The sequence below is a fragment of the Canis lupus genome, chromosome 4, assembly GCF_011100685.1.
Source record: "Canis lupus familiaris isolate Mischka breed German Shepherd chromosome 4, alternate assembly UU_Cfam_GSD_1.0, whole genome shotgun sequence".
NCBI lineage: Eukaryota > Metazoa > Chordata > Mammalia > Carnivora > Canidae > Canis > Canis lupus.
Window position 1 is genome coordinate 28255747 of NC_049225.1, and position 27687 is coordinate 28283433.

The 27687-nt window shown below is 50.7% G+C and overlaps 1 protein-coding gene across 1 annotated transcript in view; it reads right to left on the reverse strand.

Moving 5' to 3' along the window:
• The window catches only part of KCNMA1 (potassium calcium-activated channel subfamily M alpha 1), a 711483-nt gene extending 684159 nt beyond the window's left edge, over positions 1-27324 (reverse strand). Inside the window, 1 exon segment of the mRNA NM_001003300.2 lies at positions 27133-27324. Coding sequence (NP_001003300.2) covers positions 27133-27315 — 183 coding nt within the window. The 5' untranslated portion in view covers positions 27316-27324.
• Positions 27325-27687: the final 363 nt, after the last annotated feature.

The window sequence follows — 27687 nt, forward strand, 5'->3', positions numbered from 1 at the left end:
TCACAAAGCCCCAGCCCGGTGGCTCCCCCCAAAAAAAGCCTGCCTGCCAGTGTCTCTTTGACCTGCCAGAGTCTCTTTCTTCCTCGGCCCAGCAGCACCATCCTCTCCCTGTCCATTTCAAGATGGGAAGGATGGGGCTGGAGAATCCCTAAGGTCAGGCACAGCAAACCCCAGTCAAATAGAACTCCCTGGCTCAGTGACAGAAGCCAGACCCAGAAGGCCACCTATACCGTGATTCCCCATCTAGGATTCCAGACTGGGTGCATCCAGAGAGCCAGAAAGTAGATTACCCAGAGGCTGGCAGGAGGGGAAGGCAGAGTGACCATTGAATGGGTACAGGGCGTCCTTTTAGAGTGGTAAAAACGTTCTGGAATTAAACAGTGGTGACAGCTGTGCAACTTCGTGAGTATACTAAAAACGACTGAGATGTACACCGTAAAAGGATAAATGTTACCTAAATTAAAAAAGAAAGGACTCATTGAAGAATGCAATGGAGTGGTCAGAAATGCAGGTTCTGGAGTCGGGCTGTCCAGCCTCCATTGTGAACTTGTGTGAACTCAAGTAAATTACGCAGTCTCTCTGTACCCTGGCTCCCCTACCTGTGAATGGAGGTAAGGATGGTGCCAACCTCGAAAAGATGTATCAAGGATTAAATTCAACCACTGCTTGTATGGAACTTTGGCTGACTGCCTTCCAGATGTCCATCTTCTCTCTTCTTTGTAGACCCCTGTTTTCCATTTAGAGGTCTTCAAGGTTCTGAGGACACCAACCATACAGCCTGGCCTCTCCCTGTCCAGGTAGAGTGACCCTCAGGACCTGTGCAAGGAATGCCAAACCAAGGGGGCTTTATTTCCTACAGGCATGAACGTAACAGCACGTGCTCTCTGGAGCTATGGCAGCCATCCTGGAACCCGGAGGCAAAGCAGCCTCAGGATGAGGCCACTGGTAAGGAAAGTAGATTGGAGAGACAGAAAGAAACTGGGTCCTTGAAGACACTGAGCCACTGGATCAAGCCTCACCTGAAGTCACTCACCCTTTCAATTATATCAGCTAATGACGTCCTTTTAACGTTGAAGACAATGAAAGCCAGCATTCCTACTACTTACTATCAAAAGCATCACAATTGATTCAGCTACATAAAATCCTTCACTCTGGGCCTGGCACATAATTTTCTAAAAATGTGAGCTACTGTGACTTTTTCCCAAATTCCTCCCATGCTATTCACCAAGGTCAATGTTCACCCTAATGTCTAGAGATGAACACTACTGGCTTATAATCAGATGCTGGGTTTAACCTCACAATTCAATTGCACATCCTTCTGATAGCAAACCACGGACAACTTCACCAAAGACCCTAAAATCAATGCACATGACAAGTAATCACGAGGTGCTTTGCCATGTGCTCAGACGAGATTAGGTATAGGCAAGAGGAAAGTGTAAGAGAAGAACGAGGCGCTGTGGTTTATAAACCAACAGGGACTTTACAATCTAATCTGGAAGGCAGGATCCAGGGCCACAAGACAGTAGAGTATATATCTGCCTTCTTATATGATTAAGCAATTCAGTGTGAACACTAAACAGTTTAAGGAAGAAAGAGATGAAAGTCCTGGGGGCTTCTAGTGTCTCCTTGCTCCCTCTGCTCCCACACACGGGCCTACACAGAACCACACTCCCTCCAAGAACCTATGGAAGAAACAGCACACCTGAGCCCAGCTACCAGGCCTGGCCTCACTGCCACAAACCCCAAAGATCACGTACACATGCCATGTACACGGCCAAAGACCCAGACACATTCCCAGCTGTGCACAGCAAGCTGGCTAAACTAGTCAAGGATTCAATCAACTCCTCTTCCGCCAACTTCCTTCTTCCCAATGCAGTAGGAATGTGATGCATGTGGGGCACCTGGGTGGCTCAGCTGGTTAAGTGCCCAACTTCCGGTTTCAGCTCAGGTCACGATCTCGCAGTTGTAGGATCGAGTCACACATCGGGCTCCATGCGCAGCATGGATTCTCCTTCCCTTCCCCTCAGCTTCTCCCCCTGCTCTGCTCATGCTTGCTCTCTAAAATAAATAAATAAAACTTTAAAAAAAAAAAAAAAGGTAAAAAACAAAAAAAACAAAAAAAAAAGGAAAGTGACACCATCAAATACTTATTCTGCAGAACCCAGGGGCAGGTGGGGAGCATCAAATCCAGAGAAAGCAAAATGTAATGATGCAAAAAGAGATCAAGATACATGAATATTCATCTTCCTTTATCTTATGATTGAAACCAGAGTTGTGAGAGTTCACTGGGCTCCATTTCCTCTGAGCCCCCAGAACGCTCAGGGTGTGCTCATCACTCTGCCTGAACACAGCACGCAATGTGTGCCTCCAAGACCTGGTGACTCCAAGGGTGCGTTTCATATGTAAAAATCCACCAACCTGCAAACTTGAGATCCATGCATGACCTATTATATATTTAGACCTCAGTTTAGAAACTGAAAGTCAAAAGATTGGTAGAGTTCTTCTCATCTTTCCAGGCATGTTTCCAGTGTGATATTCTCGGGGGAGCCTTCCTGGCTTCACCGCCAAGACTAAGTCCTCAGCTCCTCACCTTGCGTGCATCCCTGACACAGCTCTTGGCCCCATAACCAAACAGTGAAGGTGAAGAGTCCCCTTGAGACCTTCCCAGGAAGCCAAAGCTGAGGCTGACTTATTTCTGGATCCCCTGCCCTGTGTAGACGTACACAGTAGGCACCCAACGGTTGTTTGTTTCAGGAATAAATGACAATCTGGAGCTTTTGCCCATACAACAGGACAGTCAGTTCTCAAGGCCTGTGTCTCCCACCCCCGGGGACGCCGATGTGACCCTGGGGCAATTCCTTAACCTCTCCGAGTCCCTCTTCCTAAACAACATCCACTGTCCGGGGTTGCAGCTATTACGCAAAGTGGCCAGCTCAGAATATGACACATGGTAGGCCCTCAGTAAATGGCAGCTGCCCTGCCTCAACCTCCCCCCATCACAGTACAAGGTTTAAAACTTCCAGGAGCCCGATGAACTGTGGTTGACTAGAACTGACCGGCCCCACCCTTGGGTGCTCTGTGCCTCTTTCCAGTACACTCTGTGCCTGGCTGGAGAACTCAGAGCTATCTAGCCAGAACAACGCTTTCGTCTGAAGTCAGGCCCAAAGCAGGTGAGAAGCTGCCGGAGACTGGGCCAACCGAGTTTGTGGCCACCAAGGGTCCTTCCCTACAGACGGCGGGCCAGGCTCCGAGCTGGCTCACACAGCGAGTGTACACCGAGGGGTTAGTTAGCAGCATGCGAGGCCGAGCTGCACCTCCGTGCTGTGATTCCCCACGTGCAGCAAAAACCATACATGGTTCTGTTCCTTGACAGGGTGTTTGCAGTTGAGCTGAAGTTACCTCCTCCGCCCAATGTGCTGCAGTTCGGTTCCACACGGCACGACAAGGGCCTTGGCTTGTCTCGGTGGCTGGTGGCCGGCCCGACACAGGCCCCTTCATGTGGGGAATGGAAGAAAGCGATGGGTGCACGGAGGCAGGGGGAGAAGAAAAGGGTAAATCTGTCATTTTAGGGATGCCTGGGTGGCTCAGCGGTTTAGCATCTGCCTTCAGCCCAGGGCATGATCCTGGAGTCCAGGATTGAGTCCCGTGTCGGGCTCCCTGCATGGAGCCTGCTTCTCCCTCTGCCTCTGTCTCTCTCTCTCTCTCTCTCTCTCTCATAAATAAATAAAAAAATTTTTTTTAATCTGTCATTTTATCAAACACAGGCAAAGAGCGTCTGCAGGTGTCCGACACTTACACAAACAGAGAGTACAAAATACCCTTTCTTCTGGGGACGCTGGCCAAGCCACTGGCAAACAGAGCGGGGACAGGCCACCTCTGCAGCATCCACACCCTGCCCTGCCCGCCTGGCCAGGGCGGCCTGAAAGGCTCAGGCTCAGCATCCGGAGAGAAATACCCTCAGCGCTCTAGAAGCCACAGACAAGAAAGAGACTCAGTGCCCGAAATACAATTTTAACCAACGTGGAATATTAGTCGATTCATCAGCAAGAGTTTGTTAACACCCGTTTGTTCATTCATTCAACCCGGGTCTACCGAGTGGCCACCTTGTGTCATGCGTCATATGCTTGGTTCTGGGGACACAGAGGAAATACCACAGGCCCCCTGTGTGCCCACTCCTGAAGGACCCACTGTTAGAGGCTTACAGTCTTTTTTTTTTTTAAGATTTTATTTATTTATTCATGAGAGACACAGAGAGAGAGGCAGAGACACAGAGGGAGAAGCAGGCTCCCTGCAGGGAACCCGATGGGGGACTCGATCCCAGGACTCTAGGATCATGACCTGAGCTGAAGGCAGATGCTCAACCACTGACCCACCCAGGTGGCCCAGGGGCTTACAATCTCATCAGAGAGCTGGGCAAGTGAAGCAACACAGAACCCTACAGGGCTATCTCCACCCTCCACCTAACACAGTACTTTGCATAAGGGGGTGAGGGTGGGGGTCCTCAAAGGCAGACCTGAAGAGATCTACTTCTGCTAAATAGCATCGCTCCATGTGCTCCATAATAAAAATGGTGGCCATGATGTACTGAGCATCTGCTACGTGCGACGTAGAACTTTCTCTGTGGTCTGTACCTTACAGGCAAGGGAAGCCAAGGCTTGGGGAGACCACACAGCCCATCAGCGGGAACGGTAAGAGCTAAGCCCAGATCCCGCATGATCCCACACCTCCCCCTGTCACTTGGCAAACAGGAAAGAGCACCCATGTCTGTCCCTTGCTCAGGCCCAACTCAACTGGGGGCTCCCCCAAGGAGGCACCGCCATGCCTACTGTCCCTGGGATCCGCTTCACAGCTGGGACCAGTGGGGGACAGCTTACTGATGATGAAGATATTTGCTTACCTGAGTGACTGTGGCAAGACAAACTAGAAAAGGGGGTGGGAGGTGGGGAAGATGACCCGGAAGTCTTCCTGGAGGAGTTCAGTGTACAGAAAAATGTTTTTGGTGCTCAGAACACATAATCCCCAGTCGAGGAAAAAAGCCCGAGAACAAATACCAGATATTATGTAAACCTTAGAACCTCACCTCCCTCGATGTACCAGAGTAGCACATGTTCCTAAAAGGGGGAACCTGCCAGGTAAGAAATCAGCCTACTCAGGTGAGGCGGTGGAGGCCCAAGAAGGCCCTCTCCTCGGCCCTTCCAGCCCTAACGGTCCCCTGGTCCCTTCATGGCTCCCCAGGCCCCTGCAGGCATTCACAGGACAGGAGGGCCACCCAGGGCGGAAGGCAGATGGGCCCACCAGACTCAAAGGCCTCCTGGAGAAGCACTTTCCAGGCTGTCCCTCACTGCCATCCCTTCCATTCCCTCCGCTCTGGTCTCCGTCTACCTGAGGTTATGGAAGTTGGTTGGCCCAGCACAGAACATTCAGGAGCAAAATCAAAATTCTTATGAAAACATGGGGGAGGGGATCCCTGGGTGGCGCAGCGGTTTAGCGCCTGCCTTTGGTCCAGGGCGCGATCCTGGAGACCTGGGATCAAATCCCACGTCGGGCTCCCGGTGCATGGAGCCTGCTTCTCCCTCTGCCTGTGTCTCTGCCTCTCTCTCTCTCTCTGTGTGTGACTATCATAAATAAATAAATAAATAAAAATTAAAAAAAAAAAAGAAAACATGGGGGATTAATGGACAAAGGGACCCTGAGAATCACCTCCTCCAACCTTCATCTTGCAGGTGAGCAACCTGAGGGTCCCCGAGAAGTGACTCTTCTAGAGTGAGGCCTCGGGCCACCTGGGTGGCTGAGTCTGCCTTCGGCTCAGGTCATGATCCCCAGGTCCTGGGATCGAGTCACGCGTCAGGCTCCCTGCTCAGCAGGGAGTCTGCTTCTCTCTCTCTCCCTCTCCCTCTGCCCCTCCCCACCACTTATTGTCTCTCTCTCTCTCTCTCTCTCTCTCTAGGTAAATAAATAAAATCTTTAAATAAAATAAGATGAGGCCTCTCATACTCCAAAATCCTTCCTTTCCCTTGGCTCCATCCCTTCCCCCTCCTCCCTACAGTGGGTGGGGGGTGATGCAGAGGTAGAGGGAAGGGAGTATTTCTGACTCCACTTTTCCTTTACCCTAAGCTCTGCCGTCATACGTAGATGCTACCAGCCCCCGACTGGCCCATCTCAGTACTCGCTGCTGGCCCCTGGTTACCACGCTCCCTTGAGGGAAGCCCTCCTCCTACCTCACTGTGGCTGTTGACGGAGGAGTGAGGGCTGAAATAACTTCATCAGACGGGAGCTCTCTACTGAGCACCTAAGAGGTGCTGAGTGCTCATTACGATCACCTCATTTTACCCGCACAAAAACTCTATGTGGCAGATATTTTTAGTATTCATATTTTACCGATGAAGAAAGTGAGCTTGGCAAGGCTAAGTAAATTGTCCGAAGCTGCCGAACTAGCGCAACGTTAAGCTGGGATTTCAGGCCTGCTTTTGTCCCTCCTCCAAGGCTAGGCTGTAAAGTTCACAAGCCTGAATTTAAGAGACCAAAGTTAATATTCGAAATGAGTCCTGCCCCTCCATGGTGGGGAGGGGGTGCGAGGGGACGGGGTGAGTTACACATCCGCTCCAGAGCTGCCAGGACTCAAAAGCACTTGGGAAACTTTTCTTTGGAAATCTCCTGCAGAGGTCATGGACATGCCATCCAGAACTTTCAGATTCAATACATCATAATTACACATTTGGGTACCCACACTGGCTTCCTCTCTTATTCATTGGACTTGCTTGCGAACTACCTCTGTTTCCCAAAATCACACTGGCTTTCAAATGTCGAGACATGTCACCCCAGCAACATTCAAAAGAACGCTCCGATGCCATCAACAAGCCTGTTCCCAAAGACGGACCCTCATTTCCCAAGTAAGAATGAAACCATTTGTTCTTTCACTTCTGCATTTATTCAAAAAGCATCTTGTGATGCTAGACACTGTTGTAGGTTGCTATGGAAACAGAGATAAACATAAAAAGTTTTCGGTCTTGGAGTTCTTGACGTGGGGACAATACTTCTTCAGGCAATTTTTGCAGAGGACCTCAAGTGCCCCCGATACTATGGATGCAAACAGGGACATAGAGTCCCAGACTTCAGGAATGCTACATTCCAGCAGGGGGACAGGCATGCCAGCCAGCCCTCTGGAAACTGAACTAACTAGAGAGTTATGGGAGACGGAGTGACCGCCGAAGCTAGTGTCATGGTCCATGTTAGGAAAAGAGTCAGTCCCCAAAGTTGACCAAAGTGAAATAACAATCACAATCAACACTTACGTGGCATTTGTTATGTATCAGGTGCTACTCTAAGCAATCAACGTCTACTTTATCCTCCCAACAAATCCATGAAGTGATTACTATTATCAACCCCACTTCCCAGGTTGAGTACACTGAGGCCCAGAGAGGTTAAGCAACATGCCAAAGGTCTAAAAGTCACCAAGTGGCAGACCTATGATTTGAGGCCGAGCCGTCTGGCTCCAGAGAGGAAGCTCTCGACAACGACACTGAGTTCAGCAGGATGAGAGAGGTTCACTTGGATGTGTACGTTCCGGTCCACTGGGTTTTAGACAAGCAGCCACGTTGCTCCCATTATTACTCACCTAATAATCCCATTGTCTCAGCAATGAACTCTTGAACTCACTCTGGTTAAACACGAAATCTGCACGGGGTGGGATGGGGTAAAAGGAAGTGACCTTTCCAAGGGAGAAGTGCTTCACTACACGGAGGACAGTGAGGGACCGGGGACCCAGCCTCCGCCTTCACCGCCGTCACGCTCTTGATGGTCCAAAGAGCCACTCAAAGTAATATTCAAAGTGGAAGGCAGCTAAGGGGCAGACGGTGCTTTCAAGCCACAAGGCGGAGCACAGGCACCACTGTCAATGCAACCCTCTAACCATGGCGGAGAATAAGGGGCGATGCCAACTGGTGACGGCCAAGACGCCTTTGATCTCTGTTCTCCTTGGAATGTGGAGAGATGGGGCAATTCAGCCCCTTGGTCCCATTGCTCTAGTGTTGAACAAGGAGAGTAGCTTGCAAGTTGAAGGCAGTGACAAGGTTTTCTGGAACCAGAAAACTCTGGCCGGGAACGGAGCCCTGCCCAAGTGCCATAACTACTCCAATGATCAGTGTTTGCCCATCTCTAAAATGGGGATAAGGGAAATAATACCTGAACATGGGCTTCTTGAGAGGCATAAGAGACACAAGGCATGTGGAGTGCTTAACCCCATTTGCAACACCTGGCAGCACCCAGGAAAGATCCAGCAGTATCAGTAATCCTGGCAGATGGTCATATAATCAAGGCAGAGCCAGCTCTGGACAGCTGAAGCCCTCCCCTGTTTTCCCCCAGCATGGCCACTCGGGAGCCCCTTCTGCAGTATGGGTAGGCTCTAAATCCATCTCCAACTCCTCTTGGGTGCCCTCCTACATTTCCCAGGACCCCTTGCAGTTAGGGTACCATGTGACTAAGTTCTGGTCAATAGACTGTGTAGGCAGGAGGGATGTGGACGGCCTCCAGGACTGCTCCCACAGTCACACCTCACGGGGCTTACTTCTCACCCTCATCTGTCAGATGGATACAGAGGATTCAGCAGAGACTGTAAGAGACCCCTAGAAGATGGCAGATGCATCCACAGGCACGAGAAGCCAGGGGCCCTGAATGTGGAACAAGGCGCCACCCCATCACACTCCACACACACCCTTAATGGCACTTTATAGAGCAATACATAAGCTCCTACTGTATCAAGTCATGGACATGTTGGGGTTGCTTATTATAATAACTGGCCTAGCCTCTGTGTTCTGTGACGTCACGCTGGTATCTTGACAACAGCCACGGTGGGCATATTTACCCCACAGGAACTGACAAATGCCACAAATAGGGGCTTTCTCCCTAGAGAGTAAACACCAGCACATAAGTGGATAAACAGGAGTCAACTAAGCGGAACAGGAGAGGAAGGATAAGGAAAGAGGACACCTGGGTGGTTCGGTGGTTGAGCACCTGACTTTGGCTCAGGGCGTGATCCCCGGGTCCTGGGATTGACTCTTACATCAGGCTCCCTGCAGGGAGCCTGCTTCTCCCTCTGCTTATGTTTCTGTGTGTGTGTGTGTGTGTGTGTGTCTCATGAATGAATAAAATAAAATATTTTTTTTAAATCTTGTATAAAAGAGGATAAGGAAAGAGAATTCTAGGCAGAGCGAAGATCATCTATGACATGAAGGAAGTCCCATGCAGCTGGCTCCAGAGGGTTGGGGAAGAGAGACTAAGAGGAACCCACAGAAGAGGCTAAGAGCTGGATCCAGTAGAAGGACTGTCCAACATGACAGCTATTTGTTCTAGTTATCTATTGTTGCATAAAAAATCACCTCAAAATGTAGTGGTTTACAACAATCATTTTATTTTATCATTTTTCAGTCAGGAATTCAGGAAGGGATGAGCTAGCTGGATCATCTTTGATTACATCAGTTGGGGTTCAAGGATCCATTTCCAAGATGTATTCTTCTCATCACGTCTGGTGTCTTGGTGCTCCGTGGAGCGTCGCTCACCCACCCCCACCATCTCCATGTGGCACCTCAGCCTCCAAGGCTCTCCCTGTAGCCTGGACTTCTCACAGCACGGTGGCCTCAGGACAATCAGATGTCTTATATATGATGGCTGGTTTCTCGAAAGCCAGTGTTCCAGGAGGCCAAGAGGGAAGCTGCAAGGGTTCTTCTGACCTAGTTTCAGAAGTCAGTCACGGGATCCCTGGGTGGCTCAGGGGCTTAGACCTGCCTTCAGCCCAGGGTGTCATCCTGAAGCCCAGGGATCAAGTCCCACATCAGGCTCCTGGAATGGAGCCTGCTTCTCCCTCTGCCCATGTCTCTGCCATTCTCTCTCTCTCTCTCTTTAATGAATAAATAAAAATCTTTAAATAAAATAAAGAAGTCACAGTCACTCTGACTTCATTCTACTGGTTACGAGCAAGTCAGAGTCTGGATTCAAAGCCAGGGAATACCCGAGAGCATGAATACCAGGAGGCTTCGTTTGTCGAGGGCCTTCTTTGAGGACTGGCCACCACACTGTCACTGGTTGGCCAATACTCACAGCCTAATCTCTAGGACCCCTGTGAGGAGCCACAGATCAAAAAAGGAGAACTATCAGCCCTGTCCACAAGGAGCAGCAGATGGGTGATGCTCACGCAGGATGGGGAGGACAAACAGTGGGGAGTGTGGGAGGACAGAGCGAGGCCTGGCTCAGACCGTGCAGAAGGCTTCCCAGGAAGGGGAGACTCCAGGCAAGTGAGCTAAGCCTCCTCGCAGGGTGGGGGAGGCAAAGTGGAGAGTTAAAAGGGAAGGAGGGAGCCATCCCTGAGGTCACACCCAGCCTTCTAGCACACCTGGCCACCCCTGGACCAGGCCAGGCCATCTGCACATTTCCCAGCACGGGCACTGGACGCCGTGCAGCAGTGGCCAGGCAGCAAGAGAGCCAAAGCGGCTCCCGACTATGCCAGCTCATCACCACCAGGCCCACGAACCCGTCCAGTGCAGCGGGGCCCAGGGAGGGGCCGTGAAGCGTAGACCTGTTTACTCTGGCTCGACCTCCTCACCCAGAACCAGCAGGCACCACGACCAGCAGAAAGGCCAGTTATGCAACCACCCTCGCAGCAGCCTGCCAGCCCCAGAGATCCGGCCTGGCCGCCGGGCCCGGTGGGGAGACTGCTGCGGCCTACCAGGCCTGCCTGGGCCTCAACTGCCATTTTCCACATAGGTGTGGGATGCTCTGTTGACAAACACCTGGGGACAGCAGGGGCCGTGGGAGGGAGCTAAAAATAGCACGGCTGGCCACAGAGAGGCCTTTTCCAAATCCTCCGAATCCTGTTATTCCCCATGCACGGGCCCTGGGGGGCACACGCAGGCTAGCACCCAAGCAATCACTCTTTCCAAAGGCTCTCACTGAGAACAAGGGTGGGGGCCTGGGAGCCCTCCTACATCACGTCAGGAGCGGCACCGTCATCAGAAGTCATGGCAACCGGTGCTGGACCTAGGGATGGGAAGGCCAGGTCCACCTTCACACCTCCACACATCCCCAGGGTCTCTGTCTGGCCACCCTCTGACCAGTTCTCCATGTCCTCCACCTTCTCCGGACCTCAAGTTCTTGATGTTTCTCTTACTTGTTAGGCCGTTAAGAATTAAAGGCCTTGTACTGTTTTTAATTTCTTACATAGGTGTATACAACCCAGCTGGACACTTAGAAAAGCCACGTGTGTGGACATGGAGGGTGTACGCTGCACAATTCCAGGGCCATCATTCATGATTCTGAAGGGGAGGGTGCCCCTGGAATCAGGAGGCATGGCTACTGGCCCTGCCCAGGAGGAAACAAGCTGCCTTACACAACTCTGTATCCCCGAGAAAAGGACAGCCATGCTCATGAAGACTCACAGACTGAACCACTTCGTCTCCTGCTTCTAAATATTCGTGCACGAGATCTGGCTGACGAAGGCCACAATATCCACTGGTCTAGAAAGAAATCCATATTGTGATACAATAATGTATTTCCAGGAGGTGGAGGTGGAGAGTGGCAAGGAATCGATCTTTCTAAGGCCAGGGAAGATTCATAACCAGCACTACCTTCTTCAGAGTGCACAGATTAAATTCTCTGCCCCACCGACACCTGAAATGTACTTTATTTATAACAGATTGGGAAATTCAGATATAGTTATGTGCTTTTCATACAACTCCCATTCTTTTAATAAAATAGGTTCAGAGTTCCAGATATGAGCAAATAGCATGTGGGAATAATAAGGCATCATGTCACACCAGGATACTTAGGTTCACAGTTTAATGATAAGGCTTGGCTGGTGGGTGTCAAATTTCTCCACTCCTCACGCCCTCCTGCAGGTGTGTGCACAAATACACACATACCACACACACCTCAAGTTTTTAAAAATATGTTTGAACTCTGCATCCTACTCCTAATATCTCCTGTGTGTGTGTTAATATCAGAAAGAGTGGTTTTAGGGGATCCCTGGGTGGCTCAGCGGTTTAGCACCTGCCTTCGGCCCAGGATTGAGTCTCACATCGGGCCGCCTGCAGGGAGCCTGCTTCTCCCTCTGCCTGTGTCTCTGCCTCTCTCTCTCTCTGTGTGTATCTCCCATGAATAAATAAATATAATCTTTAAAAAAAAATAGTGGTTTTTTCCAAAACTTCAAGGAAGACCAGTACTCAGAAAAATGCCCCATACTTATTCTGTGCCTCCAAATCCCTCCTCCCCAACATAGAAATATGGCACATGTGCCACGGTGCATAAAGTCTGATTATGTATCAGATATGAATCTCAAAGCAGCCCTAGGGTTGTGCAGTGAGCAACCTATACAACTGCACACAGCACACCTGCCTATCAGGTACAGAAAAGGTGCTGAACCCATGTTCCAGCAAGGAAAAGCAAGACTCAGAGAGATTGAAAGGACTAGTATCCCTTAAGGGTCACCTCTATCCTCATGGTATACAATTCTCTGAATTTATCTAAGAGGTTTCATGCCTCATCCTGGGATGATACGGGAGTCTCCACATGCCAACTCTTCTCTTACGCCCTGTTTTCCCTCCCTCTGTGACACGGATGACCTGAGCAGAGCTAACCTACCGCTGCTACAGGAGGTAAACCTGGCAGTGTACAGGGCAAGGGTGAGACGTGCGGGCTCCACCGCCCACCTGTCTGCACTTCAACCTGGCCCAGCCCCTCACTAGTGTGTTACCCTGGGCAAGTTACTCAGCCTCTCTATGCCTCAGTTTCCTCATCTGTAAAGTGATGGCAATACCACCTATTTTGCTGGGTTGTTGCGAGGATTAAATAAGATAATACATGCGAAGAACTTGGAAATCACCAGACACATAGTAAGCACTCAAAGTCTGTTATCCAAAAATTTATTTATATATATATTTATAAATATATATATACATATATATATATATATCCTCTGTACCTCAGTGTTCTGATCTATAAAATGGATCAATAAACATGATTATTCCATAGGACTGTTTTGAAGGTTGGCTAACAGAAGAAACATATGGAGCTTAAAACAGGGCTTGATGCATCGTAACTGCTCCAAAAACAAAAGTTTGTGATTAATTTTTTTCCCTAAGAAGTCAGTTACCCCAGTTCACAGGAGACTTACCAAAACGAAAGCCCGAGTAAGTGTAGGTAGGGATCCATGCCACATCTGGGGAGGAGCAGCAAATGGCCAAGAGAGACTGAGTGTCAACCGCTATTTGCTACAACAGGTGACAGACAGGATGTATTAAGGATTAGAGGTCTTTGTTTTAAATGAATTTTCTTCCTGAGGTCAGGAAGTTACAGAGGAGCGTAGGTGCACAGGCGCCTGAGAGGTAGGGAGGAAAGAAGGGGCCCTGCTCACTTGCCGGTTTCTCTTCTCACCATTAGAATCCTTTGAAAGCCCTGCCTCGCATTTAAATAGCATCATCCCCTGGAGATGGCTGTTTCAGCTTCATTACAGTCTGTGTTCATAGAGTACAAATAGAAACCTTTGTGATTTTATTAGTTTCCATGCAACTCAGGAGAGATTTGCATGATAACATTTCAGCTCCTGATTTAAAGAAGGGACCAATTAAAAATATAGCGCTCACACTGCCTGTCATCGGAAAATGAGAAGGTACCCAGAGTTTGAAAAATCTCTGCCGTATCTGGTTCATGGCTATAAAGCAAACATTCAGTACGGCAGATACAATAACTCCCATCTCATTTTTAGTGTATTTTGTAAGAAATACTTGCAGGATGTCTGCACCCCCTCATATGAGTGTAACTACACCTACAGAAAAATCTAAAGCAGTATTTTTGCCCAGGCTTCGTCAAGTCCTGCACAATGACCAGTTCACTCAATAATACCCAAAGGCTACTTGGTACCCTGTGGATCTGTGAAGCACTAATGTAATGTGTCTGTGACAAGTTAAAATGTAATATGTGGGGACGCCTGGGTGGCTCAGCAGTTGAGCATCTCCCTTCGGCCCAGGGCGTGACCCGGGGTCCCGGGATCGGCCTCCCTGCAGGGAGCCTGCTTCTCTCTCTGCCTGTGTGTCTGCCCCTCTCTCAGTGTCTCTCATCAATAAATAAATTCTTTTTTAAAAATAAATAAAACAAAATAAAATGTAACACGTGGCCCCCAGTAGCAAGATCTAATTGATGTTATGTAACCTAAGACTATTTGGTCCAGTCCGTTCTGATGTAGTCGATGCTTACAATTTGGAGGTTGGGGGCGGGGGTGGATTTTATTTCAAAAGTTATTGAGTGTGCGGGGATCATCCCTTCAGACACTAGCTCCTTTGCCACAGAAGCTTTGATCATCTCCTCCCGGCTTCTGGAGGCTGAAATGCTCCATGGAACGGAGCCAAGATGAACATTCTCACTCCAGGGTTGCCTTCTGGGCCAAGTCAAGGAAAAGCATCAAAGCAGGTTGATTTGCGTGACCTTCTCTTTAATGAGATGTTTCTTTTTATGCCCAACCTCCACAAAGCCAGCCTATCATAGCGCACCACTTACAGCCTATAATCTAAGACGTCGCCAACCTTGCCTCCACACCAAAACTTAAAACTAAAACCCCAGCAGTGACGTGGCTATTTCCTTAGAAGTAACAGTAGAGTCACAAAAAAACCTATTTCTAAGACTTTTTTTTGGTCTCGTTTTGCTTTTTTTAATCACAAGTTTGAAGATACTTCCAAAAGGGCCTATGTCCTCAGACCGTAATTCTTAACTACGCCATCTCATCCAAGTCAGTATGGACGTTTCGGAGACGCATCAGTCAGATTTCACTCTCGTGATTTATAATAGAACCAGGACTGCCCGATTGCCCTAAATGATTCGCTCCTGGGTTCTTCATCGGGTACCAACGGTAACTTTAGAATCTGATTTGAAGAAACAGCTGTTATACTGAAATCACTGAATCAGAGAACACGTTACATGTAAGAAAACCGAGGCCCAGGGACAATGACTTGCCTAAGGTACCAGAGCCACTCCTATGTCAAGATCAAAACTCCAGTAGCCTTTAACTTCACTCTTAGAATAGATGCCATTAAACCGGACTCCACAGACAGAAGCAGGGTTGTGGTGTCTGTTCTGCTCTCAGTACGGGCACCACCTAAATCCAACAAGGCCAGGCTGGGTACTTCTCACAGGATTGCCATTTACCAACCCTTAGAGGAAAATTACTAGCTGCCCCAAGGACAAACATGAGTGCCACGGTGGCCACGGTGAAGAATGCGAGAGGAAAATGAGTCCAAAGATAATGGGGGAGGGGGTCATCTCCAGGAGGTAGGGTTGGGGGGGGATTTTCTTTTCCTTTATTCTATTGTGGTAAAATAGGAACAGCATAGAACTTACCATCTTAACCATCTTTAAGTATACAGTTCAGTACTATTAAGATTATTCAGCGTTGGGCAGAATGCTTCCAATCTTGCAAAACTTACACTTTGTGCCCGTTAAACCCCCCCCCCGTAGCCCTTGGTAACCACCATTCTACTTCTATCTTTATGAATTTGACTATTCTAGGTACTTCATATAAGTAGAACCACACAGTTGCTGTCGTTCTGTGCCTGACTCATGTCACCTAACATAATATCCTCAAGGTCCATCCACGTCGTAGCATGTTTTACAATTTCCTTTCTTTATAAGGCTGAATAATACTCCATTGCAAGTATATGGTACATTTTGTTTTTTTTCATTCATCTGTCAGGGAACATTTGGGTGGCTTCCACCTTTTGGCTTTTATGAATAATGCTACTATGAACACGGGTGTGCAAATATCTTCTTTTGGATTTGTACCCAGAAGTGGAATTGCTGAATCATATGGTAATCCAATTTTCAATTTTTTTTTTGAGGAACCACCATACTTCTTTCCACAATGACTGCATCACTTTATATTCCCATCAACAGTGCAAAAGGATTCCAAATCCTCACAGCTTAGCCAACACTTGTTATTTTCTGGGCTGGTTTGTTGTTGATGTTTTTAATAGTAGCATCCCAGTGGGTATGAGGTGTTCTTTTTTTTTTTCTAATGCCTTGCTTCGACAATGAACATATCGTACACTTAAGATGAAGGACAAAAGTGTAACACATTGATGTTAAAAAAGGAATCTTAAGAATGAATGAAAGATTGAGTGTAAGACCAGAAACCATAAAACTCCTAGAAGAAGACACAGGCGCTCAGCTTCTTGACATCAGTCTTGGCCATGATACATCAGATTTGACACTAAAAACAAAGGCAACAAGAGCAAAAATAGACGAGTGGAACTACATCAAACTAAAAAACCCTTGTACAACAAAGGAAACCACCATCAAAATGAAAAGGCAACCTGCTGAATGGGAGAAAATATTTGCAAATCATATATATCTGATAAGGAGTTAATACCCAAAATATACAAAGAATATATACAACTCAATAACAAAAAAAAAAGCAAACAATCTGATTTTTAAAAATGAGCAGAAGAGGGGCGCTTGGGTGGCTCAGCCAATTAAGCATCTGACTTCGGCTCAGGTCATGATCCCAGGGTCCTGGGATCCAGCCCTACATCAGGTTCCCTGCTCAGTGTGGAGTCTGCTTCTCCCTCTCCCCTGCCCCTCCTCCTGCTCATGCTCGCTCGCTCTCAAATAAATAAATAATTTTAAGTACAATGAGTTCTCTGTCTCTCATGAATAAATAAATAAAATCTTTATTTAAAAAAGTAAAAGGAAAAGAAAAAGTGCAATGAGTTATCACCTCACATCTGTTAAAATGGCTATTATCAAAAAGACAAGAAATAGGGCAGCCTGGGTGGCTCAGCAGTTTAGCGCTGCCTTTGGCCCAGGGTGCGATCCTGGAGACCCAGGATCAAGTCCCATGTCAGGCTCCCTGCATGGAGCTTGCTTCTCCCTCTGCCTGTGTCTCTGCCCCTCTCTCTTTCTCTCTGTGTGTGTCTCTCATTAATAAATAAATAAAATCTTAAAAAAAAAAAAAAGACAAGAAATAACAAATGCTGGCAAGGATGTGGAGAAAAGGCAACAGTATGCACTGCTGGTGGAAATATAAACCAATGCAGCCACTGTGGAAAACAGTATGGGGGTTTCTCAAAAAATTAAAATAGAGCCACCCTATGTTACAGCAATTCCACTTCGGGGCATTTATCCAAAGAAACCAAAAACACTAACTCAAAAAGATATATGTACCCCCATGTTCATTACAGCATTATTTATAATACGTAAGATACAGAAACAACCTAAGTGTCCACTGATAGAGGAACGGATAAAGAAAATGTGATTGAGGGATGCCTGGGTGGCTCAGTGGTTCAGCGTCTGCCTTTGGCTCACGGCGTGATCCCGGGGTCAAGTCCCACATCAGGCTCCATGTGGGGAGCCTGCTTCTTCTCCCTCTGCCTATGTCTCTGCCTCTCTCTGTCTCTCTCATGAATAAATAAATAAATAAAACCTTTGAAAAAGAGAGAAAAAAAAGAAAATGTGATTGATAGACAGATAGATAGAAACATTGACAATTTTTAAAAAAGAAAAAAAAACAATGTATATAAAGCTGTTGCCAGCTAATGTTGGTCATGAAAATCCCTAGCACTTCGGATAAACCCTGCCATCTTCCGAAAGAACCTTCCCACAAACCTGAGAGCCTTTTCTCCGAGCTCTTCACTTGATTATCATTGGATACCCACTTTCTCCTCTTCCAGAGCCAGAAAGGGTCTATACTCCAAAGCAAGTTAATGCAGCAACTGTTCCTCAAGAGGGATAGGACTCTGCTCCCGTATAACGGGCACGCAAAAAAGATCCCCACGGGCCACAGGCCACCCAGTTAACTAGACAATAGTTCTCACTGGAAGAGCTGAAATCTTCCACAAGTGAAATCATTCTTTCTACTGGTCTTTACATAACGCTTCACTCTTGGGGGGTGAGGTCACTTGTCATGACTTACTCATTAAGACAAAGGTGTAGGAACTAAAAATCCATCTAATTATATATTTACCCAACATCTAACTCCCAAAAGAGAAATTCTGTTTTTCACTGTGTGAACACCTCCCTCTACCCCTTACTCTCCCTCACCTTCTCCTCTTGCACGTTCCCTTTTCTGGTTTCTTTCTGTTCTGCAGAATAGGGGACATGGCGACGATAGCATATGGAAGCCCAGAGAAGAGGTAAGATGAGCAGTTGGGAGGAACAACCCTCGATCCCAGAGAGCAGCTATACTTAAATGGTGCAAAAAGAGGCTCCAGATCACTATCTGCTCTCTCTCGTTTGGGAACAGCTGACACCTAGAAAGCAGAGACCAACTCAGGCATCTTCACAAAGGATCCATGCTCTCTACATCTGGATTCTTGGCGTGGCCTCAGAATCACATCTGCTCCCAGCCAAGCCCAGCGCTAAATGGTGAAGGAAGCTAACCTTGGAACATAGTACATGTGTCATTGACAAAGAGGCAACTCAATGGCCAAGGGACAGCCCACACCTCCGCCCACAGCTTCCAGCAAGACCAGACACATCCTGGAGGGCAAACCATCAGAACCAACAGCCAAAATGGACCCTTTCCAAACTTTGGGGGACGGGACAAGGAGAAACCTCATTACCCCAGGTGAAGGACACTGGGAAGTCATTAAGAAAAAAAGAAAGTGGCCTGAGAGGGGTAGGACTATGGGCATTCTAGCCCTCAACAACACTGCTGACATTAACCACCACCCAGCTCTGGGCCTTCCTGGGCTGGACTTAGAACCCGAAATCTACTATCCTCCAAGATTTGTTCTCTGTGTCATGGGAACAGACCAGAAGCAAAGAGGGGTTCACGTAAGGAGAAAGATCTTTCCATTCATTCCAAGGTGGGTTTGTCCTCCGTGTGGCCTCAGATGATCGTGACACCCCCATCCCCTATGATGACAGGGCTTGGGGTTCCCAGCACTGGCCCTGGGGAGGAAGTACCCAGACCCTAAATCTCCCTTTCACCTCTATGACTTCGTAATGCCCTGTGATTCTGAGCTGGCGAGAGCAAGTCCCTGTCTGCTGTCCACTAACCTGCCAAATCCAGTCTCTGCTCTCAGATGCCGGTGAAGTCACTATGGAAGAAGTGGAGGAAGGAAAGGGTGAAGAGCAGCAGGAAGGAGAGAAAAGAGAAAGATAGGCGTTTCTGCTAAATGCCCAGAGTAAGCCAGATCTGGGGCCCTCAGAAAACCAGGCAGGCAGGCCAAGGAAACAGCATAGAGAATACCAAGTGAATGAGATGTCTTAAATAATTTCGCCTTTGGCCATGTAAAGAAGCATTAGTCATACAGGTAATGAGATCTCAAAGGGAGATGAGGATGTTCAGTATATCCATTCTGGACCTGGAGTGTCAATTACATTTCCAAATTGGCAATTAGACAAAGACAAAGACAATCACCAAATAATGCCGAAAAAAGCAAATCCCATCGTCCATTCTTCTGAAGCTGCCCTTCCATCCCCTGCCTGACTCAGCCAGCTCACAAGCAGCTACTCATCGTGAACCAAATCCTTGAGCTGCTGGTCAAGAGAGACCTGGGTGGCATGAATAACCGAAATCCAGGAATGACTCAAACATCGTCAGGTCACCAAATCAGGCCCATCCCTTTCACCAGCCTTTTTCCATAGCTTCTGACAAATTACCGGAAAGAGCAGCAAAATGTCCTGGCACCTACTACGCTCCCACCCGGACCCCAGCTAACCAGTAGGGAAAGGACCCTCCCAACACATATGTGCGCCTGTGTTTATATGACTCAGCCCCTGCCCTCAGGGGGTTTGCAGGCAACTCAGAGAGCAGACGTGTGCACACCCCATGAGAACACAGCTGTTTTTTTCCCTCTCACCCTGTCCAATAAAAGTCACAACGGGGTCTTATTTTTCCCCTGGTACCAGCTCGGTTTCAGGCACATAGTATGCACTTACTAGGTAGTAAAAGCCAAATCTAGAACAACAATCATAACCATAATATTCATCCGAGGATCGGTTCCATGCTGGACACTGTGCCAGGCCCTTCTTCACCCTGGCTGCCGAAGACTCTTTTGGCTGAGAGTTTCCTCCAGCTTCTCCTCTTCGACAATGGAAAGACATAAACAGCACATCTCAAGGAAAAAGTCCCTGACAGTATGAGCTGCAAACAACCGTGCTAAGGTGACAAAAGGAGCTACTCTCAATTTCACCTGCTAGGATCATTGAGAAGAGCAGCTGGAGGGCGCACCGTGCCAGCCAGCCATCCTCCCCACACTCAGGATCAGCGTTGAGTCCAAACCTTTTAAGTCGAACCCTCCATTTGGGAAGGCCCACCCAGGACCCTGTGGCAAGTCAGGCTGGCAGTCTTGCTGCCCACTGACTTCAAACACTCCAGAGGGAGTGGCCAGCGGCTGGCTCCCTGGAGCATCACCACAGCGCAGCCCTGGCTACACCACGAGCCTTTAATTTTGCAAGAAGGTGGTTTGGCTGAGCTGCCGTCCTGGACGTCTGGAAGCCTCGCCCCTTGCAGGGTGACCAACTGGCGCGAGGGACAGCCCGCACGCCGACGGGCAGACAGCACACAGGCCACACCCTGTACACCCATAGAATGCTGCTCAGGCCCCCACAGGCCAACCCCAAACCAACAGCGCTGGCGGGTGCCTTGGGAGGGGGCACCCGAACAATCAGCTCCAGCAGGGAGGGCCCAGACCGAACCACGCAGCTCGGAGGGGGCTGCGCGGAGTCTTCTGGACCAGACTGTCCTGGCACAGGGAACCTTCCTTGTCTCACCCCTCCTCACTGCTCAGGAGCTGGGAATTTCCATATTTAAAAATAGGCTCCTTTTCAGGGAGGGATTGACTGGAGGCCGAGGAATGGCCAGAGCCTTGCTACTCAGTGTGGTCTGCACAGCACAACACACCTGCCCGTGTCTTGTGGGATGTGCGGAACTTCGGGCCTGACCCTGGACCTTCTGAATCACGGGCTGCATTTTAACGGCTCCCCAGGTGATTCGTATGCAATATTAAGGTGTGAGGAGCCCAGGACTAGACCAACAAATGCTGTCTCCTGCGCTCGGAAGCAGAGGTCTGACATCCCAACTCAACATTCCTTGAGACTTCTACCCAGAGCAAGAGGACACCCCTGCCTCCGAGGCTGAGATTCCTTCACTGTGCGCCCAGGGCCAGGATTCCACCCACTGCAGAAGCATTTCAAAAGAGGAGGCACTTTTGGTCTGCTGCCCAAGCCCAGAAAGGCCCTGGAATTTCAGAGGTCCTGCAGGAGGCCTGAGCTCGCCCGACCCCTAGATATGTATCCAGGAAGGGTCACGATTCCCAGCAGGGCCCCGGAGCCGTGGCATCACGGCATGAACACAGCCCTTTTCACCAGAGCCACAGAAGCGGCCCTCCAAGGGCTCCACAGCTCTGAAGTCCCAAGAAGGCGTTGGCTGCCGGGACTTGCAGATTACTGTGGTCACTGCCACTGTGAGCCAGGACCCCCCCCCCCAACCAGCCACCCACTTTGGGAAGGAGGCCCTGGCACTGCAGTCCACTGCCAGCCCGACCATCTCAACAGCACGTGTCTTGTGCCCTGGTGAGACAGAGAGGGACCCAAAGCAAGCACTTACTCCCTGCTACCAGGCACCCCCAATGAATGGCCCTATGCAGGGAAGAGGACAGTAGCGAGGCAAAGAGGGGGCCCACTTGGCCTTGGCATTCTTTCTGTCCCACGTATGTTTGGATAAGTCTCCAGAGTCAGCCCAAGGCCTTAGGTCACCTGTGTCCTCCTAGGAAAGTCTATGAAATAGGGCTGGAGAGAGTACCTACCCCATAGGGCTGTGCTCTGTTACAATCCCCAATGTGCAGATGAGGAAACTGAGGTACAAAGCAGTAAAGTCCTTGCCCAAGGTCACAGGCAGACTCTTGGGTACCACACAGCACGCCTGACAGCTAGGCGAGTGTGCTCAAAGGGAGCACAGGTAAGAGCAGTTTAAGGGATTTCTCTACTACAGGGCTTCTCCAAGCCTGTGATGTGACTCTCCAAGGTTGGTTGGGGGGGGGGGGGGGGGCGCTCAGGTGTGCCACGACTCACAATGGTTTTCACACGGTAAGGACAAGCGCTCCACAGAACACACTTTGGGAAACACTGCTTTCAGGAAAGCTGGTGCCAGTACAGAGAACCCTGGCCAGGAAACTGTGACATAATCGGGGGAACAGGTCTGTGAGCTCTGGACTGGGGTAACAGGGAAGGACGTCGTCCCTTCTTGATGGTATGATGGGGGCCAGCCTGCCCTCCTACTGAATAGCTCCCATCCTCTCCGGCTGCCACTCCCGGAGCCACACAGTGTCAACACTAGTCAACGCTTAGTCCACTGACATCCCCACCCTCAAAATAGCAGCATCCGAACACAGAACTTCCCCTGGCCGCCCCTCCCCAATCCTCCAGCCTTGCAACAGCCAAGAGCCATGAACCCAAACCTCCATCTGACCCTGAGCGGCTATCGGACCCGCCTTCCGAGTCTAGTGGTTCCTTTCAACTCAAAAGTTCTATGTGTTATAGTCTGTGCCCCTCTGGGGTCAAACTCAAGTAATCCAGGAGAAAATAAACTCACCACTTTGCAGAACTATTTACGGGAAACCTGCCTCGTGCCAGGCCTGTGCTGGGTACCATATACCCATTATTGCTATTCCTCAAAGCATCTGACAAAGTAGGCATCAATATGGTCTTTTTACAGATGAAGAAATCAAGGCTGGATGTGGCTGGCAGCCAAATACGCCCCGCTAATGAGTGTGAGATTCACGATTTGCACCTGGGTCTGACTGCCGAGTCTCTCCTGAAGGGTGCACTTCCATTAGGAGTGCCAGGAACGAGGAGCAAACGCCCCCTGCACGAGGGCAGGTCAGCAGGAACCCCGCCGGTGACCGGACCTGAGAGCTCGTCCAGGGCCAACCCTAAGGGCTCTGATCGGAGAGAATTATCTGAAGGCCACCCGACGCAGGCAATCCCCAAGACGCGATGAGGCAGCGGGGCCAATCTGGAGTCAAGAATTCTGAGGCACTGAAGCTCCAGCCCCGATTGGACGCGTCGGGCCAGACCCTGGGTAATTACCGAGCCATAACAGGATCTGATATTTATATTACTCACCAACCTGACAGAGAAAACGTGTTGTTTTTCTCAGACACACAGCCATGGAGACAATACCTCAATAATTCATTACATGCAGACCAGGCTTGATCAAGCCCGAACTTCCACGGGGAGGACAGCTCAAACTGAGGCCAGGTGCGGGCCTTTGCTGGGCCGCATTCGGGTCCCCCAGCCAGCCACAGCTCCGTCAGAAAGCTGGCCTTGGTTTCCCCAGGCTAATCTGAAGAGATTACCCTGACGTGTGCTGGAAGAGGAAAGAGCGGCAATAAAGACGCAGAGGCACCATAAGGCTGAATTCCTCAAGAATTTGCCAAAAAATTGCAACACACATTCTGAGCTAGAAACTTTCCCCGTACTCTCTCGACTCCTGCCAACCACGGACACTAAATCCCAGAGCAGGAAGGGGCATCAGAAGTCACAGAACTCAATCTCCACATTTTAAACACAAGGAGAAGGAGACTAGAGATGTTAAATGAGTTCTTCAAGGTCACGGCCTTAGCCAGGCTGCCTGCGCTTCTCACTGTTCACTACAGTCTGCAACTGGATTGGACCTCAGAACGTCACAGCCTCGTGAACACAGAGCTCTGATGAAACCCAACAGAGGAAAACAATACTGTGAAAAAAGTACAGCAAAGAACACAGTACTGGATGATGGTGCCCAAGTTCTCAACAGGGGGGAAATGTGACAAGGTCTCTTACTTCCCCCCAAAAAAGTCCACATACCATTCTTTTCAAAATAGTAAAGTCACTCATCATTTGAGATTCAGAGGCCAAAGTGCTAATGATGAGATGCCCCATGAGAAACACCCCTAAAAAAAAAAAAAAAAGGAAACATCCCTAGCCCTGGGTTCCTTTGATCACAAGTAGGGTCCCAGAGGCCAAGTACTTGTGACATCAGAGCACCTTGCTAAAACTTACCTCCTACGGAATTTCAGATGCTAAAAACCAGCCCTCCACGGGACCCCAGCTCCTGGCGGATCATCCTGGGACTGAATGAGGGCGAGAGTGAGCATATCTGACGGCCAACAGAATTCTGGGCAAAAGCAGTCTAGGTTTGCTTGGGAAGCGTGGCGCTAAAACAATTATTCCAAGCTTAGGCCAAATGCATTCTTCTGTACGGATCTCGACAACTACCAAATACTTGGAAAGCAAAAAGAATGAAGGACAAAAAAAAAAAAAAAAAACACCAAGAGGGCAGTAAAAATACAGACCTCAGGGGCAGAAAGAAAAGCCTAGGAAAGGCCTAAGTTATTATTTAGGGGTGTAATGAGCTGGCTACACATGGTTCAAGTGAGAAAATCAAGGGGCAGTTATCAAGAGATTCTGGGCATGTTTTAAAGTGTGCTCCAATGGTATCAAAAGTGACCCGAGACGGTCCTCCATTGGCCTCATAACCTCCCAACCAACTGCAGACACCTCTTGTCCCAGGTGGATTTTTGGTAGAAACTTCCAGTTATGTCAACTCAGCCGGCCTCGGAACTACAAAATACAGTCTAATAGACAGGGATCTTTTTTTTTTTTTTCCAATGATCATTGCCAAAAACCTATTTTTCTCGAGAAGGCTGACAGAAGTTATGCTTGGTCATCGTTTATGAAAGAGATTCTCTATAGGAACGATCCCATCAGCATTTCATCACAGGTAGTGCAGTGGCATTGGTGAACCCCTAGAGTAAAAGGAGGTGGGAGTGTGTTTAAAACCACACGATCACAAAAACACCCAAACTTATTTGGACTTACTGAAAAAGTTTTCATTAATGATCAAGAATGTCCAATTCCTTAAGGATGAGGAGGCTGTTAAAAACTACACCAAAAAAAAAAAAAAAAACTTCACCAAAATCGCTCAGGGGGGGATCCCTGGGTGGCGCAGCGGTTTGGCGCCTGCCTTTGGCCCAGGGCGCGATCCTGGAGACCCAGGATCGAATCCCACATCAGGCTCCCGGTGCATGGAGCCTGCTTCTCCCTCTGCCTGTGTCTCTGCCTCTCTCTCTCTCTCTCTCTGTGACTATCATAAATAAATACAAACTTAAAAAAAAAAAAAATAAAAAAAAAATCGCTCAGGGGCCTCAAACATTTTAGATGCCCATCACGGGGAGCTATCCCTCCTCCGAGGACAGACTCAGACTCTCTCAGTAAAGGGAAAAAAACAAACAAAACTCCAGGACTGGACTGTGGGAGGAAGAGGAGATGAGTGAATGTGTGATCAAGAAGGCTCCATGAATAATCTGTTGAGAGGAAGGCAAGAAACACGGTCGCACGGTCTCGGGGTTCAGACTCTGCTTAACCTGTTTGCTTCTCTGGAATACGAGAGGCTTCCCACCTGGACAAGTATGGGAGACACCTCTCCGGAGGAGAAGGTAACTCCAAAGAAAACCGGCTGGCCAACATCTGGAAGCCTCCAGAGAAGTGGGAGGAGGAGGAAGAGAGAGAGAGATGGCTTTTATTCTTCTCCCTTATTTCCAACACACCAGTATTTTCCAAAACACAAATGTGCTGCCACAAAACACAGCTGAGCTCCAGCACCCAGCGCGTGTATAATTAATGATGGGGAGAGAGCGCCTGGGGTCACCCGGTGCTTCACCCACAGCCCCTTGGCTTCCCTACTCGCCATGGCAACCGAGGAGGCTGCTACAAGTTGCCGAGCCCTGCGCGAGTTCCAGGGGTCCTGGGATCAACTTTACTAGGAAAAGGTGTGAACATTCCCCCCAAGACCTGCTTCGCCCTCCCCGGGTTCCCCTCTTCTCCTTCATCTCCCCTCCGGCCGACCGGAGAGAATGCTGGCGCCGTGAAGTCCCCTAGGATGCGAACTGCTCAAACACAAGGCGGCTGGATCCCTCCTTTTTCTCTCTCTCTCTTTTTTTTTTTTCCAGTTCTTTCTTTTTTAATTCTGCTGTCTTTGATGAAAAACTGCCCCAGCCCCTCACCTTCGGCCAGTGGGGGGCGGGGGGGGGGGTTGAAGAGGACATCTCTAGGGACCCGGCGACAGACCAGGCAGTGAGCCTAGCAACCGCACTTAAGGTGTAGCGCGCCCGGGTGCAGGTGGGCGTCCCCGCGCCAGGAATAGCTCCAGGCGACACCCAGCCACCTCGAGAGCCCGGGGAGCGGGGAGGAGGCTCCCGCACGGACCTCCCGCGCCCGCTCCCCGCCTCTGGCGGCATTTCCGGGGACCTAAGGAGGGTGGCGTGGGGGCGCGAGCACAGAGGCTGGAGCGCGGGGTGGGGTGCGTTCCACCGGCACATCCAAGGGACGGCGAGGCAGGTGGCACCGGCTGCGCGACCTCGCACATTCCTAAAGTGGCGGCCTCCGCGGGTTGCCTCCAAAACTGGGAGGCATCTCCCCAACTTTCCCTCGCGGTCCCCGAAGTCCCCCCCTCCACTTCCCCTGGCCACGTTCCTCCCCCGGGATTCCCCCGCCCGAAAGGTTTCCCCCTCGCTGCCGACTCCGCCAACTCGTCTCCCCAACAGGTTTCTCGAGTGCGGGCTGCCGTGCCGCCCCCCTCGCCCGCCACCCGGAGCCCCCGCCGCCCCCGCCCGCCACCCCGGGCCCCGCGCGCCCCGCTCCCCGGCCCCGCGCCCCGAGCCCCCGGCCCGCCCCGCCCGCACCCCCGGCCCCCGGGCCCCCCGCCCGCCACCCCCGGCCCCGCGACCCCGAGCCCCGCGCGCTCCGCGCCCCGCCCGCCCCCCCGGCCCCGCGCGCTCCGCTCCCGGAGCCCCCGGCCCGCCCCCCAGCTCCCCGCGACCCCGGCCCCGCGCGCCCCGCTCCCCCCGCCCCGCCGCGCCCCGCCCGCGGCCCCAGCAGGAGCCAGGGGCCGGGACTGGGCGCCCGCGTCCCGGAGCGCGCCGGTCGGGGGCAGGTCGGGGGCGACTCGGGGGCCCCGGCGCGCCGCCCTCCGCGCCGAGCGGGGCGCGGGGAGGGCGCAGGGCAGGGCAGGGCAGGGCAGGGCAGGCGGCGCGGGGAAGGCAGGCAGGGATGCGGCGCGGCGCGAGCAGGGGTGGGCTGGCGCAGGGGGCGGGCGCCCGGGGCGCGCGTTACCTTGGTCTTGCCCCCGCAGTGGCAGCACACGGTCCACAGGTACTTGAGCGTCCGCCAGAGCAAGATGATGAAGAGGCCCCCGAAGAAAGTCACCATGGAGGAGGCCAGGAAAGCCCACCACATGCGCTGGCCCCGGCTGTCGCACGGCACCTCCATGGTCACCGGGATGATGAGCGCATCCATCTTGGGCTCGTGGACCGAGGACGAGGAGGAAGAGGAGGAGGAGGAGGAAGAGGAGGAGGAAGAGGAGGAGGAGGAGGAGGAGGACGCGTCTAGGCTGAGATGGTTCGCGTGGATATTGCTACTCATTCTAAGACTGCTGCCTCCGCCGCCGCCGCCGCCGCCGCTGCCGCCGCCGCCGCCACCATTTGCCATAGCTAGCAGCGGGCGGCCGGCGCAGGGGCTCGGGGGAGCTCCTCCCGCCGCCAGCGCCACCCCGAACACCCGTCAACAGCCATGTTGCCGCTGCTGCCGCCGCCGCCGCCGCCGCGGAGCGCGGGGAGGGGGCGGGGAGGCGCCTGGGCTCGGGGCGCTGTGCGCGACCTGGCGGGGTGC